General features: G+C 34.8%; 1 protein-coding gene across 2 annotated transcripts; it reads left to right on the top strand.

Annotated features, from left to right (window-relative positions):
• The first annotated feature begins 5,252 nt into the window (after nt 1-5,252).
• On the top strand, nt 5,253-17,170 carry LOC144436148 (uncharacterized). 2 transcript variants are annotated; one of them, XM_078124850.1, is made up of 8 exons: nt 5,253-5,350; nt 6,710-6,762; nt 8,707-8,809; nt 9,945-10,104; nt 11,850-12,092; nt 13,392-13,570; nt 15,358-15,528; nt 16,857-17,170. In XM_078124850.1, the coding sequence occupies exons 1-8, from the start codon at nt 5,280-5,282 to the stop codon at nt 16,876-16,878; spliced, it is 1,002 nt and encodes a 333-aa protein (XP_077980976.1). In that variant the 5' UTR covers nt 5,253-5,279; the 3' UTR covers nt 16,879-17,170. The 2 variants fall into 2 exon arrangements, with proteins under 2 accessions (XP_077980976.1, XP_077980975.1); XM_078124849.1 differs by having other exon boundaries at nt 15,358-15,534.
• Nucleotides 17,171-17,562: the final 392 nt, after the last annotated feature.

The following is a 17,562-nucleotide window of genomic DNA, read 5'->3' as shown; positions in this document are numbered from 1 at the left end:
TTCCAAGTGTAATCTTCAAGGTCATTAAAGTCTAAATTTACATAACGCATGTATATGGCCAAATAATTAATGCAAACCATATTAAGTCTTTAGGAGTTGCCATGCCCTAATGACCATTCTCAATAGTAAACACCGATCAATGTCATGATCAATATGAATTTTAGTTTTGTTTGAAATGTGGATCAGTTTTCTTACTGACTTAAATACATGTATACACTCTTGTGGTCTGTGAATTTCATGCCCTAATCACCATTCCCAACAACGTCAACATTGATCAATATGAATTCTAGTTATGTGTGAAATGTAGAATTCCATGCCCTCGAGAAAATCTACTAACAATATAGACAATTTATATTCATAGAACTTGTTACGAAAGAGGTTGATGATACAAAATTTCAACTTGACATTTGACTTTCAGAAATACTCATGAAATGCAAATAAAATTTAAAAAAAGGAAATCCAAGCCAACTAACCAACCTAACAAACAAATGACGCACCCCTCCCCCCAATATTATTGATCATGGATAAAGCATAGACCCTCCACCCAGAAGGGTCTATGGATAAAGCTATAAAGGCACTACGATATTTCCCCCGATTTGGCCATAGAGGGCGTACATATTTTATCATCGCAAAAAGGCCAAATGCATGATTGTTTTGATAGGTCATGAGAAACTGATACAAATGTCACTTTTACAAGATTTTCAATCTGAAAATTTATTTTCAATCACACAGGACTTGGTACACCGTTCAATCAGTAACTAATGGCTCAAAACGAGATACAGACAGACAGACAGACAGACAGACAGACAGACAGACAGACAGACAGACAGACAGACAGTATGTTGTACAGGTCGCACTATAAAAACATAACAGTAAAATAAAATGAAATAAATTGTATAACGCTTACATAACAATTACAAAGTGTGCAAATAAAATGTTTCCGGAAAAAATATAAACGAATATCAAGTTCAGAACACTAAAATATTCATTGGTTAATGATATTTTCGCTTTCGGGTTTTGTTCAAAATACTTTTAATATTACATATTTTCACTCCCTAGAAAAATAAGTTTAAGCATGCCATATTCTTAATCCGATATTTCTTTATGAGAGAAAAAGAAAAGATATTTACAGAGGGACTAGTATTGGACTGACAGAGTGACTATTAGACCAACACAGACACAGACACAGACACAGACACAGACACAGACACAGACACAGACACAGACACAGACATGCGTGCGCACGCACGCACACACACACCCACCCACACACTCACAAATACATACATACATACATACATACATACATACATACATACATACATACATACATACATACATACATACATGCATGCATGCATACATACATACATACATACATACATACATACATACATACATACATACGGGCAGGCGGAAAACAGACAGACAGACAGACAGACAGACAGACAGACAGACAGACAGACAGACAGACAGACAGACAGACAGACAGACAGACAGACAGACCCATACACATATAGAATGGTTGAAGGACATACCTCGACAGACGGATGCATGAATCGATATAAAAGAACTTATATGTATGTACATAGTACATGTACAAATGAATGCATACACTATACAAACCGTATACGGACTAGCATTATAATATTTGGCTTCAGGATTCTACAAATATCTATGTGTTGCCTTTGTCACTTTGAAAGCCTTAAAAGGTACATGTTATACTAATCTTTGTTCCTGACCGTTGTCATTGTATAACTGCAAAGTTACGTACTCTCCAATCAAAAATACGCAATTTTAACTCGTTTCTCCAGGTAACGGTTTCACCAGAAAAGATTGGACTCTATCGGAAAGCTTTTCGGTGCAGGATTGCAGGTATTTCTTCCGATAGCATTCTTTCAGAGCAGCTGAATACTCCTTGTCTTGCGGATACCAGTGGGGCCGCGACTCCATTGTTGCCGATACTGCTGTTCCACGCCTTCCTGCATTCTGTGTATTCCTGCTTTGGAGGGTTATGTCTGGAAATATCGTATCTTGGTTTTCTCTCAGAGGAGATGCCAAATTTCCAGGTTTATCTTTTTGGGGAACGGCAAATAATACACTGTTGGAAATAGGACGGCGTAGCCTCGGCGAAGTTAAGCGCTGGTGGTAGGTAGTGACCGGTGAAGACGATCTCGGGAAATAGTCCCGTGTTGCCGTCACTGGATGAACGACACACTTATCCTTAAAGTATCTCTGTTTGTCAGCTGCAGTGTATCTCTCTGTTGGTGTTTTCGAGTTTCTTGATTCGAAGAACGTCTTTAAGTGTCTACCTTTTGCAGACACCTTCAGTCGAGTAAATACGTAGTTTTTACGTCGATTTTGATTGCGATTATACACATCATTAGACAGGTTTTCGGGAATTATCTTTCGAACGTATGTACAACTTTCATCATCCGAGTCTGATATCACACCTACGTCGGTAAAACTTCGGATCATCGGTTGTTTCCGTGACAGGCCTTTCTTTTGTAGCATCAGTGTGTCCTCGGATACGTTATTACTATCGCTACTTATGCTATCGCTGCGTAATGATTTAAGTGAATATTGTGGATTTGTGGTTGTGAATGACCGAAACATTGATGAATCGTGAGTGGTTTCTTCCCTTTCCTCGGCTTTGTCCGTACTTTGACTATGACCGACTGTGTCGCCGATAAGATCGGAAACATCACCATCAGCAACAGTTGCTCGCATGTCAGAGTGAAGTTGTTCGACGATGCTGATCAGATTTGATCGCTCCTCGAAATGTTTCACCATACTACGGTGCACGCCACCTTCCAGTACCTTTATCTTCGATGCTAGTATTTTCTCTTCGTTGACGTTGATCCGGTTGGCCATAAGGAATCTTGAACTTAGCCGCCGATTGGCGGTTCGTCCCTTATCATGCTTTTTCTGTGGAGACACAACTGTTGGCTAAACAAAAACAAAGTACGAAGTATTTAATACAAAGGCTAAAAATGAATTTCTGGCTATTGTCAGAAAACTCCGACCAGTCCTTTTGTTCACAGATGTCAAACAAAGAGAAGCAAACACAAGAATAGAGTCAGTCAGTCAGTCAGTCAGTCAGTCAGTCAGTCAGTCAGTCAGTCAGTCAGACAGACAGACAGACAGACAGACAGACAGACAGACAGACAGACAGACAGACAGACAGACAGACAATGTCACGTAAAGAGTTAAGCTAAACAATAATTTTCTAAAGTACTCACCCCTCCCTCTTAATAAATCCTGCTCTTGTCAAGGAACAAAAAAATCGTGACTTTGCAAACTGAAGAGGTTAAACATGTTGCAAAAATTGGACATTTAGAAAATGAAGTACAACATTTATTGACAACATCAAGAGAATTGTAGCTACGACGTTCGTAATATCCGTTATATCAATAACGGCTAATGCATAATTCGTAACATAGAGAAAATGCTATTTTTTCATTCCAAAATGTTGCTAAAAGTGTTTCAACCAAATTGATTAACTTACCTTTGACATTGTAGTCTTGGACTTTGAAGCAAACGAATTCAACAACGCCTTGTGTACAACTAAACGTAAAAACTTACAAATAAAGGTGAAAATCTTTTACACCAGCCCGGGTTGTTAAAGTCTGGAGACGAACGTTTCGTGTTACTGTCCAAGTAAGTTTTTATGGGCTTTAAGCACAGGTGTACTGTGTTTATAAACTGATTCAATTCTTCTTTATACTTTGATCCCCCAATTCAAAGTGTTAATATAAATTTTGAACGAAGCGCAATGAACTGGTGACTTGCTACCTATTTTACAACTTTCTGTTCATAATTTTTCGAGTTAAACTTTATAAACTTTTGATTAACGAAATTGTCGACCAATTACGTCATCAAAGGTATTGGGTGAAAAGTTAGATATGTTAACTATTCGTGTTTTTTTAAAATTTGGATAAAATTCTGGTTGCTATTATTGAATAACTGAATGTTTGTCTATTGAGCATGTGTAGCATGCTTTCATAAAGTCATGGACAAACTTACAAATTACATGAGATTACATTCCTTCACATTAATCTTCGTTGTCATGGGAACTTGGCTATGTTAGGCCTTTTCGATTGAATACCTCTATCGTTGTTTGACAATATCGACGATAATCGTGTGACAGTTGTTGCCATAGTTACAGCTAAAGAATCTCACAAAGACCAATTGTATCATATTTGGTAGACTGCTATTAGATCTAGACGGACTGGTCATAGACACAATGTTAATAAACGAACTAGTTATAAATAGAATTGTCTTGTTCATAACTCACAAATAAGCAGGTTGCCAAGGAAGAATAAATTAATAAGCAAAAAGCTGCGACGAAAATGAGTCAAAATTGCTACTTTACTAATTTTCGTCGAACGAAAACCTCAAACCGGATTCATATTTTTGATGTCTGATTTATTTGTGTTATCAATTGAGTAAATATTTGTATTAATATTTGTGATTTAACATATTTATGTCCCTGTCCTCATATGAATATATTTCGAACCGAATAGATTCAATTAAATCGGTTAGAAATCAGTTTATGTCTCAAACATGAAAGGTTAGCAATGGATTTGAATCGATTCACTGGTGTACTGTGCCAACACGTCAAATTTGATTATGTTTTACTTGATTCGATGAAGTAGTCGCAAAGCATCTTGGATCATTGCTATGACGACATGCAATGCGACATGGAGTATTTGGCGGCAGATAACGATATGACTACGATACCAAGGAATCCCCCGGATGAAAGGCTATGTCATTTAATTATGTAAAACTAAAGCTATTGCTGATGAAATCCATGATTTAATGGATGGAAGTAATCCATCTGAAGCTAGAAACCAATTTCCAAGAACTATCGAAATCAATGAATTTAAAATGATATTTTATTTAACCATGCATGTCTTATTTGTGTTTATTTATTTGTAACACGGTTCCTGGGCTCCCTGTGATACATATAGTTGCCTTCAAACCCTACCCCTGTGGCGAGTCCGCTCTTACACGAGTATTAGCGCCCTCTACGGCAAACAACATTGACGATGAGATGATATTTTTATTTGTAGTCCCTTGCTCCTCAAATACAAGAAGTAGATTTATAAAAAAATTTGAAGAAATATGTATAAAATTCAAAAACAATTAGAATTATGCAAATAGAAATGGTACTTTAAAGTTGTTAATTACCAAATAATAAATAATATTGTAAAACCAATCACGACGAAACTCTGTCTGTGTACAGTGAATTATGCATTACGAGAGTTGACGCGATCATGTCGTCAAGAACTCAAAATAAACCCAATTTTCGCATGAGCGAGGGTGATTGGGTATGTTCCGACGCCAAGTAAGTATTTCTACACTTCATACAAAATCCATAATTCATATTTATCTCAAGAAACCCATATTTCAGTTACTGCATGGTCTCAAAGCTTGGTGTTTTGCATACTATACCGTGTCTGACCAAAGAGTAAGTATGGCGGGCACAAATCATTCGGACATATCAAATGTAGATTCTAAGTAATATTTAAGAACTACAGGTTCGTTTGTTAAATGCTCATTTCACATCAGATTTACCTACCATTCGTGTCTTTTTTCTATCGAAATTATATTAATGACATGAAGTACAGTACATGTTGTATACAACATAAACAACTCGTGCTCTTCAACATTTGGACATGAATCAATCTCTATAAACTGTTATTGTTACATGTAAAACAATCCGTCGACCCGTAATTCAGATATTATACAACCTTAGGGCGAATGCTATGGACTCAAGCGTGTTAATTACCATTGTCGTTTTTAGGTCCTACGTCATCTACGGGGGGGGGGGGATTTGGTATCAGTAATGCCATTGCCAATGATTTGTGTACCAGATTCAAATTACAAGCGCGAACACTACAAACAGTTTACAACCTATGGGTCAAAAGTCTACATTACAGCCAGAATTTTAGGAGCAAATGTCTACATTTTGCCAAAAAAAAAGGAGACCAAAAGTCAGCAACCTGGAATTTATGTTCTTGATAAATCTTGGAAAAACTTGGAAGCTACATCGTCCAAAATATGGTGTCAAAGGTCATACATGCATCCAAAGAATTAGAAGGAGTCAAACTGCTACATAATAGTCAAAAGTCTAAAGTCTACATGAGTTGAAAAAAGGGGTCAAAACTGGTATAATATGTATTTACCTAATTACTATTACTATGTGATTACCACCTCTGGGCATCTACTTCAGTGATAGATGCATGTTCTAAAAGTCCAAACGTGCAGGTACTTCAGATAAAAAAAAGCTCTGTTTATTAATGGGACAAGATAATTGGGCAAGATAGATAACTTTATTGTTACAGTTTCATCTTAACAGAAATCTACCAAATATATTACTCTGCTTACCAAAGTAATCTTTGACATATGACCTAATGACAAGTCTCAATATTATTAATCCAACCAGGGCAGGTTGAGTGAACCCAATGATATCATCTTGACCAAGCCAATATAAAGGTCTTTTTAGGAAGTAAATACAAAGTGCATGTCCTTATAATCAGATATGACCTTTCTAGTGTCTTGATATTTGACTTTGACCCTGAGTTTCCATATTATCCACTAGACTAGTGACTGACTAGTCACACCGAAATGAAATATTCGTTGTCATCTCTGAAGCCTTCTATCTCTAGAAATGTCACAAAATAATCAATTATACTTTTTACAGATGTGCCAATGTCAATTTTGCAAGAAGAACAAGTTGTAATCGCTGTGGTAAAGGTATGTAGCACAAAAAATATTTGATCATCTTTGCATTAAAGTGGCCGTATGGATGAGAATTGGGTGTTTATTTTGGATTTTTAATTTAAAAAACAATTTCATCATGACTTCATACTTGAAATATCAATTTGAAATATCAATTTGAAACAACATATGCCAAGTCCTTGTTTGTAATTCAATAAATTCCAAAAGCATAATAAATATGTAAAATGTTTGTTATTGTGCGTACAATAAACCTTTTACATAATTTTTAGCATTTTGCTCTGTATTAAGTTACAAACACAAACTTTGTCACTGTTGTTTCACATCGATTTTTCAAGTAGGAAGCCATGATAAAATTATTTTATAAATTTTATAAATTAAAAATCCTCATCCATATGGCCACTTTAAGTCAGTAACACAGATCCATGTAATACTAGGAGAGTACTGGTCTCTACTTTCTATATATACAAAAGACGTACTGAATAACTATATTATATTTTTCACATGAATTACATATGTTACACAATAAAATGAAGAACACTGTCTGCAGTATATCTGGTGTCAGCTATTGATATGTTTCCTGCCAAAACTATACATAACTGACCTTTACATACAATGCAAAACGTAACAATAGTATGTTTACAATGGTACTGTACCACTTATGGTTGATACCTATGCAACATATGTTATTGTATCAACTGTCTGTCACATAAAATCAATACAAGTTCCCAATCCCAAGGTATATTGCACTCAACAATATGTATTACATTTACAATATATTTTCTAGTATTTTGAATTACAAAGGGATTCTGACTCAATATCTTTTGTCACTGTCCCTTGAACTATTTTCTTTCTGGGTTGTACAGCTAAAATGATGTAGGTGTGGTGTTTCACTCATGTGACATTACGTTTTTCACACAAAGATAGACATATTTCAACTCTAGACTAACAATAACAGAGACACATTAAACACAGCAGGATCCATTGTCCAATCACATTAAACAGCTGATAAGCATTGCTATTCTTTCACAGTTCAGTAAAAGCAGTCTCCTAATGAAAACATTCCACATGGACTTGATGATTTTAATGGCTGCAATTGTTTATTTCCTAACTGATAATCAACATTTATAAACATGACTACTTCTACATCCCCGCTGTGCATGGCACCTATGTAATTGCATTTGAAGTTGTCTGAGGGTGTGTATTAAATGTCATGTTACATGAGTGAAACACCAAGCTGACATTGTTTTTAGCTGTAACATGTTAGTATGCCCCAAAATGATTAACCTGATTGACTGTCCATGATGACTTGAAACCCAATATTCTCAGTACCTGAAATAGAATATTATTGCCTATATGCATTATAAAAATAATGAACATTCAATTTCCTTGTTGGCACCATACCTTCTGCTCCAAACGCTGACATACATTACTCTATACTAGGAGTACATGAGAATAAGTCAACCTTGTTCTATTTTGACTCTCTAGCATGATATGAAAATGCTACTGCAGGTACTGAGAAATGCATTTCTAGCTTGTTATGGGTTCTAGTTTTACAGATGACAATCAGTGTTTTTGATATAGGCAGTAGAAGGACGATAGCAGGCAAAATGTAGTAGGGTTCCCTGGTAATTTTACCAGGGTTCCCAAACAAAATTATGGTACATTGTAAGGGAAACTACGCAACTTTTACCCCTTTCCCCTTGCTGTTGCTGGGGTTCCCCAACCTTAGCAAAAACACTGATAATGTCCACACTTATTGATTTTGTTATGTTCCAACATCACCTACATGCTCCTAAATGTTGTGTCCCTCTGTCACATTCAGAGTCTTAAAAATGAAAAACAATGTGCCAGCACCAATAAAGTTGGTAGAAAGAGGTTACTTCCTTCAGAATCAGACCAGACACAATTTTGCTATGATAGTTAATGACAGAATGACAAAGACACTATCTCTCACTACAGACCAAAGTGATGCCAAGGTGAAAGCCGGTGGTATAGAGATTGGCAAAGCTGCAGCTGAGAAGAGTAAAGGTCTCTTTAGTGCTAATGACTGGCAATGTAAAACGTAAGTCACAAAGGTAGACTATATCTAACATAATATACACTGAAAATACTCACATTATCGCAACATTATTGTAATCATGTGTATGAAATATACTAACCTACTGCTTACAGCTGTTTTGTTCCTTGTAATGGAAGCACTATAAAGTTACAACTGTGGAAATCAAGTTTTCAGCTATTTAGATAGTCACAAACTAATAGTTTTGATGATATAAGTTATTCCTGGATGTTGACATAATTACACTCACAGTAGGGCAGTGTTTCTAATGGAGGTTTTTTCTCCAGTGTATATATATATTGATGAACTTCTAGTTTACATCGTGGGGACTTCCAGTGTTTATATTATCATGAGTACTGGTTGATTACATGTATATCTACATTAAACCAGGGCACCTCTTTGTGTAATCAATGACAGTGAACATACAACAACAATAGTAATAGTTTTAATTCCTGTAAGTTAGTTAGCTGAAACTGGGCTTTCCACTATAAAATAATTCAACATGCAACTAAAATTTTGACCTGAAACCTATACTATGTTTTTGATTAGAATGTTAGTGATAGAAATTCTTCGGTAGGTTTTTTATTGCAGTGAAGTGTTCGTCAGTGATAAATGATGATGGTTGCACCAAAAAAACCCAATGCTGATCGTTATGATCATCGTTAATGGAATTGATGACCTTATGATTGTCCAACAATAGTCATTCATACATGCAATTATCAGATTCAGATCATGGCTTTCTTCATCAATTGACAGGCAAGCATTAACAAACGTAAACTTGTAACAAACAGGGAAAGTAAACTAATGAATTGATTTAATAACTGTCAGCACAGCATGTTAGAACTAAAAAGACTTGTATTTCATTTCATCATTTGATAAGAACAGTTTTATGGTCACTTTACATAATAGCTCAAATTCACATTTCAAGTTCCCCAGATTTTTCATGAACATGTAAAAAGGCCATGTGGTTATGAAACAATTAAATGTAACATAAGTCTCCATACTTCCAACGTTCTGTGCCAAGTGTTATTAATCCAATTCATTTGTTTGCACTCCCTGCTTGTAAGATGTTCCACTTGTTAATGCTTGCCTGTCATTGGTTGTAACAAAAGTATCCTGTTGTTATATTTTCTCTGATTAGCTGTGGAAATGTAAACTGGGCTCGTCGTAATGAATGTAACATGTGCCACACACCAAAGTTTGGAAAACTAGAAGAACGTACAGGTTATGGTGGTGGATATAATGAACGTGGAACTGTTGAATACGTTGCTAGAGAAGACTCAGATGGAGAGTATGATGAGGTAATTAGTGTCTTTAATACTAAGGCTTCAGAAACCTAATGAGACACAAAATCTTTTGGGTTTACCATAATTCTTCAGAGTATAACTGGTAGAAAGCCTAATGGAGTCGGGTAGATTTAAACCTTCTAATGCTTTACCTCAACGTATTATTTTTCATTCATAAACAACAGTATGCAAGTCTCCCTCTGAAATTAATCACAAATATGTTTGCCGCTTTCAGGAAACATTAGTCAATACTTTTAGCATTAAAATGACAAAATTCAGTGATGTACATGTTGAATATTTAGCATGAGATGAAGAGGTAGGTGTATATGCAGCCATGGAATAGCTGCTGTGATTTTCGATCACTCAGGACCCCCATGGTAAGACAAAAGAGCAATGTTATTTTTAGACCTAAAGTTATAAGTTGACCTCTCTTGACACCAGTTTCATACAACAATGGATGGTTATTCTGAGCTGATAGCATGGGGTTAAAGAAGTAACAGACAACCTATTTGTACGACAATTGATTGAAATCATCTCAAATTATAGAATTGTGTGTATACACTTTTCATTATAATTTAATCACAAAAATGATTGCTGCTTTACACTAGTCAATATTTTTGGCGTTAAAATGACAAAATTCAGTGATGTACATGTTGAATATTTAGCATGAGATGAAGATGTATATGCAGCCATGGAATAGCTGTACAATTAGAATATTAAAACATCACAATCAATCACCGAACTTTACCAAATTTGAAAACATAAACAGTATAAGCTTATATTCTTCTCTGAATTCACCGTTACATTGCTTCATGGCTAACAAAATGTTTCATTATGGGTTACAAATTCATTTGCTTTATCATGTTTTTAACAAAATCTGTAGCACTTGGTTTACATCTGGCTTTGTACTTGTCATATACATAGTTTCTATATCATATTGTAGTGATGATGGGCAGTGTGAGTTTTGACTTCTCGACATCCATGGCCACACTCACAGCTAGGACATAACATCAACTTACCACTTCCAAACAACCTTATAGTTCTGTTGAAATGTCTCAAGATTTTTTTCCCACAAATTTCCTTTTAATGTTTTTTTTAAAATTCTTATGATTCAAATTTAAAAATTATTTGCTTTATGTTTTCGTCGTGTTACATACTGAATCGTCAGCAGACATTTTGATGTAATAAAGTTTCATTGTATTATATATTCTTATGCAAATATATGCCACTATGCACTTTTCTCTGATCTTATTGGCTGGAGTCTGACTGTACAAGATGTATGTACCTACAGTGCTGAACATGCATTTGGGCATGGCAAGGTCGATCCAAGCTGTTTTAAAAAAAACATTGCATTGAACATATATAAAATGGCAAATGATGTCTTTAATTTTAGTCTACGGAACAATAAAGCGAGTCAGTTGTAATCAGAGACAGTACACAATGTGATTGTTCATAATATTAGGCCATGATGATGTTGACAGATTGTTAGATTGAATCAGTCATCTGGTGTAATTATTACAGTAAAAATATGTGTCACCAACAGTTTCGCCAAATCAATTTTTTGTATTCATATTTTGTGATTTGGCAAATGAATAGAGGGATCCCTGGTATGGCTAACCTTTGTATGATTCTCAGTTCTTTTGTTTGATTGACTTAAAACATGTTTGTCATGGACATTATTTTGCATTTTAGATACTAGTTAGCGAATTTCAGATTTAGCAACAAAGAAAATTAGCAGTGGTCTTTCTTATTCTTTTCAGTTTGGTAGAAAGAAGAAAAAGTTCCGTGGTCCTTTAGAGGAGAAGGCAGGTGTAATAGATTCACAGAAAGGAAAAGCTTCTGGGCAAGATTTATCTGTGAATCTAAACAAAGAATCAGATGATGAGGAGGAAGAAGGAGGAAACATTGACAAGTATAGATTAGATGGTGATGATGATGATGATGATGATGATGATGATAGTGATGATGATGCTGATCTATCCAAGTATCAGTTAGATTCAGCGGTAAGTTCAGACAACAATTTGTAAACCATAATTTATGTGAAAGATCCCAATTTTGTGACCATCTGAAAGATTGTGAAATGTTTGCTATTTCACAGTTGTCCCATAATATGAAATATGAAGTCAGTGTTGCAGTTAAAGTGATTCAAGGAAATCGTAAAAGAGTTTTTAGTTGCCAAAAGAGGGGTTGGGGGGTGGGGGGCTATTACAGTGGGCTCTGTCTGTTGATCCACATGTGCGTCTGTGTGTCCATCCATGCATCTGTAATAGCTCATTTCTCAGACATGCAATTTCCATTTTCAATCAAACCTGACACAAAGGTGACATATCACATGGACATATGCACATCACTTTGTTTCATGACATATGCAAATTTTACTGAATGGCAGAATCCTTTTGGTCAAAAATAAATATTTACTGCATTACTCAAAAAATGTAATAAGTAGAGATTGCAATCAAGTGTCTACCCCCAAATTATCAGGTGCAACCTTTCTTTTAAGTCTTTGACCGTGACCTTCAGGGTCAATTATCAAAATCAAAGCATTTCTTGCCCATCACAGACACTTTGTAGTATTTATTTTTGCCAAATTCTTTTAGATCATGTTTACAGGTAATATAGAAGGAAAGAAATATACACAAGGATTAATTTTGGTGCTCAAGTGATATCATTTTTTACTAAATGGTGGCCATATTTCAAGTAATAAATCAATATATTATGGCATCAATCAAAAACCACAATGCATAGAGACTCCATTCAAATGTCTTACCCCAAATAATCACATGTAAGCTTTCTTGTAAGAATTTGACCTTGGCCTTGACCTTCAGGGTAGACTCTCAAAATTAAGCCATTTCTTGCATATTGCAGACACTCAGATCATGTTAAAGATAATGCAGAACAAGAGAAATATACACATGGGATTACTTTTGATGATCATAGAATTTTTTACTGAATGGCTGCTGTATTTTTAGTAAACAATCATGATTTACCACATAGCTCAAAAATATGAATACACTCCAGTCAAATATCTACTCGCATATTATCATGTTTAAACTTTCTTTTGAGGCTTGACCTTTAGGGTAAATTATCAAAATCGAGCCATTATCCACATATCACTTTGTTGTTGTTACAATATCTGTTAAATCATGTCACATAGAATTTAAGTATTTGAGGGCCTGTGCTTTCTATGAAGACTTGTTTCATATAGATCCTCACCTCAACTCAATTTCAGTCACCCAGTCAAAGATTTCTACTGATTTTGATATTTGTAGATATTTCAATTCACTGTTATTTTGATTTAACAGGATGATGATGACGATGATGATGTAGATCTCTCTAAATACGATCTGGCAGCAAGTGATGAAGAAAATGACAAAGAACGGCAACGGTCACATTCTAGATCCAGATCAGCATCTTCCTACTCGGGGTCTCGATCTCGATCCAGGTCGTATTCCAGTAGAAGTTCTTCTAGGTCTAGGTCAAGGTAATTCATGTATCGGTCACACACAACATGTAGACTGAATTCCTAAAAAAAGGTTCTCTGAAGTACTGTGTTGCTTCCAACGTTTTTGTTATTTCATAGTTATTGTCAGACCGCAAACCTTTTGAACACAGGGCTCAAAATAAGGGCATTTTACTTGTCCCAGACAAGTGATTAGAAACACTTGGCAATGATTTTAGAAACTACTTGTCCCAATGGAAAAGTAAAATTTCTCATTTTCTCAATTTTAAAGCCTCAACTCACTCACTATAGTATAATGCAAGTAAAACTTTACCTACACAAACTTTCAAAGTGATATTTTAACTTATGAATGGAAGCATGCAAATGATTAGTCTGCTTAGATTTCCTGAGTTTACTCAAACTGGACGTAACGTTATGGCAACTCGCTTGGTGACAAAATCTGATCAAAATGGACATCTTAATCCAACATCTCAATAAAGTTTACAAAAAAAATATTCAGTTTGTGGACAAGTAATTTCTGATTTGGACAACTGCTTTTTAATTTCTACTTGTCCAGTGGGCAAGAAATTATTTTTCATTATTTCGAGCCCGAGAACACCTCTTGCACAGGCAGGCATTGTATTCGAAACTTTACCCGTCACAAAGCAAACATTTCAGTGAGTATTTATAAGTAACATAGAAAAAAGTCTGATGTCTACAAAGTTGATTCTTTGATTGCTTGACAAGTTTAAAACCCACTTGTTCATATTTTAATTTGATAGCTTCGCAACTTTAAAATCCAGTTATCCATGATACTCATTACCTCTGTTTTTCATATGTGCACCTACCAAGGGTACTTGGTATTATTACTCTTTGTAGTCTTACACTGTTACATTCCAAAATTTGATATCCATTGTTGTAAAAAGAATTCTTTTATCACAAGATACATTTCATTCTCTTCAAAAAAAGAAATGTGGAAAGTCATTTCAACTACATGTACAAGGAAATGATTACTGTAAACTGTAACCCCAAATATTAAGGTCGCCATAATTATGCAAAAAGAAAAAAGTTTATATACCAAAGTCAGGAATCATATTTTCATCACAATCATGGACTATAAATCCCACTTTGTTTGCTGTCATTGATTTCTTTTCATATTATACAACATGCAGTAGTTTATGCTATTGTCAAAAAATTGTCACCCAGAAAAAAGTTGAGTGAACATTTCAAGCAAAACTGATTCATGTTTAATAAAATATATTAGCAACCAGTACCCAAAAGATTGTATAGGACAAATTGGCAGTATAAACTAGTACATGTCTCCCTACCCCAGGAGGTTCTCGCCAGTCAAATTAGTTAGTGGATTACATGTTATGATTTATTGACAAGAAAGGCAACTAATTCAGTTAACAATATGTATATTTTGAAATGCAAACTTGTCTGTGACTCATTTCTGTCATTGGAAACCAAACACAGTGATTTAGCAGGAGGAGAAACAAAATAATGTATTTGAATAGTTTTCACTGTGTTTACCTCCCAACAATGTCTGCCTGTCATGTAGGTATTTCAGTTACAGTGGAGGTATATATATATATATATATATATATATATATATATATATATATATATATATATATATATATATATATATATATATATATATATATATATATATATATATATATAATGTACCTGTGAAGTTTGTATATAGATCTTGGAGAGTTCACTGCACTGTCTATGGTTTGTGTAATTGTGGTGGTTGTTATTGCCACAAACTATCTGTCATTAGAACTGGCAAAGTCAAACAAAGTTTCACCTACTTTTTGCAGATCACGCTCTAGTTCAAATGATTCAAGGCATTATTCCAGATCAAGGTCTTCAAGCAAGAAGAAGCGATACTCTTCTAGGTCTCGTTCTAGCTCATATTCAAGAGGAAACAAGCGTAGAAGAAGCTACTCAAGTCCATCCCGGTCAAGGTCCCGTTCAAGATCCAGGGAAAGGTTTGGGTATGGGTAAAACAAAGAAGTGGTATTTTAGCCATATCTCGCAATCTAAATAATTCTCTTGGTCAGTTTTCTTGGCAGTATCACCGTCAAAATAAATAATATGTCTTCAGATTAAAAAAAATTCACAGTTCTGAAATGTTATTTTCATTAGCTATATTAATACATTAGATGAAACTTAAGCCATAAAAGAATGAAAACTGGACAAACCAAGAGTTTAAATACTCTTGTTTACTTTCATACAAAATATTCTATACTTATATCTGTAAATTGAAAAGAAAAACGGAGAATAAAGATCTACTTTTTAGACCAAGGTTTGAACTGTACTGAAATTTTCCAAACAAAAAAATTCAACGCTCAAAATTATTATCACAGAAAAGAGATCCCACTCATCAGATGTGCTGACTGTAGTTTAGGGCCCCCTTAAAATAAACTACTCAATAGCATGATGTAAAACTTTGAGTTGTAGTTCTGGCTTTCATCAAGCATCTTATAGTACGTACTAGTAATCACATACATTACTGGACAAAGTAGATAGCTGTTGGTTGTTCATTTGCTTTATCATAGCTTTACACATACATACACAATGTTGTTGTTGTTATGCCTGCATAGATTTTATAACTTCATCAATTTGTATGCTTTATAAATATTAACACCGAATGACCATCTCAAAATTCACATCTAGTCTTATTTCTCTATCATACACGTACATACATACATACATGCATTGCAGTAGATAGAAAACAAAAAATCTCATCAAAACTGCCTTTAGTTTAACATGGAGTGCACCTTGTAAATAAACTCTTTAAATTTAGTCTGATACTTTGATTCTCATTTAAAATCAAGAAGAAAATCAGGGGTCATTGTTTTAGAGGTCATCATCAAAATTTTGTCATTTTAGAATCTAATGTAGCTAAGGGAATAGTACGTTACAAACGCCATGGGAAAGTAAAAGATTTATAAATTCATTGAAAACAAGACGATGAACCCCAATTTCTGTTATTATTTTACAAGGCCCGGAACCAGTTTTCATAAGGCAAAGTTTGCAGAGAATTAATGAAAAACTTTGATTTTCAGAGAAATTTGTCCACAAGGTGCATTCTACCATAATCAGATACATATACATGCATATTAGTACCGAACAAGTAATATCGAGCAAATAGTTCTTACCAAGCAAAGAACTACTCCTGTACATCTCATATTATTTGGTACATATCATTATAGTTCATTTATATAACAAAAGCAGCTAATCATTACATTGTACACAATATGTCGTTATGTTTGTGTCTGGATATTGATGCGACACTTCCCATTGTGTCTTGCAGGAAAGATGCCAAGCGGAGATAACAGTTCAAACAGTACAACTCACCCCAGGCTGTGAACATTTTCACAAAATAGAGAAGTGTTTATGCAATTGTGTAGTAAACTTTGCTGCTCATACACAACACATTCTCACACACATGGCTAAAAGTTCTCTATTTTAAAATCATCTTTTGTCGTCCCAGGTACAATTGAGTCTTTCTTTGCACTGGTGTCATATTGTGAATTATCGTTTGGCCGCATAAATTTGACATACAAAATAATTTGAAGGTAGAATGTATATATCACCATAACCTCCATAGGCATGTAACTGTTTGCATTCAGGGTGGGGGGGGGGGTTCTGTTATGTGCATTCAGGGTGAGGGGGGTTCTGTTAAATGACTGCAACTCCAAATCATATAACAATCATACAAGCCCAGCCCATAAATTATTAAAATATTGCTGCTGTCATTGTAGAATTATTTCAAACATATATTTGTTCCTCAATGTTTACATGAATTACAGGACATAAACTATCAATATTACAGTTTAAGTTCACTAAATGGTAACAAAATATTGCCGAGTTTATCTGAATTCTACATTGATAGGATTCTGTATGAACTGAAGAAAGAATCAGATTGCTAAAAATGAATCTATCGTACATAAATAATATCACACACAAAAAGTGTCGGTTGGTGAAATGACAGTAATAATTAAATTGGTGTGTTTCAT

Source organism: Glandiceps talaboti, chromosome 6 (assembly GCF_964340395.1).
Source record: "Glandiceps talaboti chromosome 6, keGlaTala1.1, whole genome shotgun sequence".
NCBI classification, from domain to species: Eukaryota; Metazoa; Hemichordata; class Enteropneusta; family Spengelidae; genus Glandiceps; species Glandiceps talaboti.
This window is presented reverse-complemented; position numbering and strand designations above follow the sequence as displayed.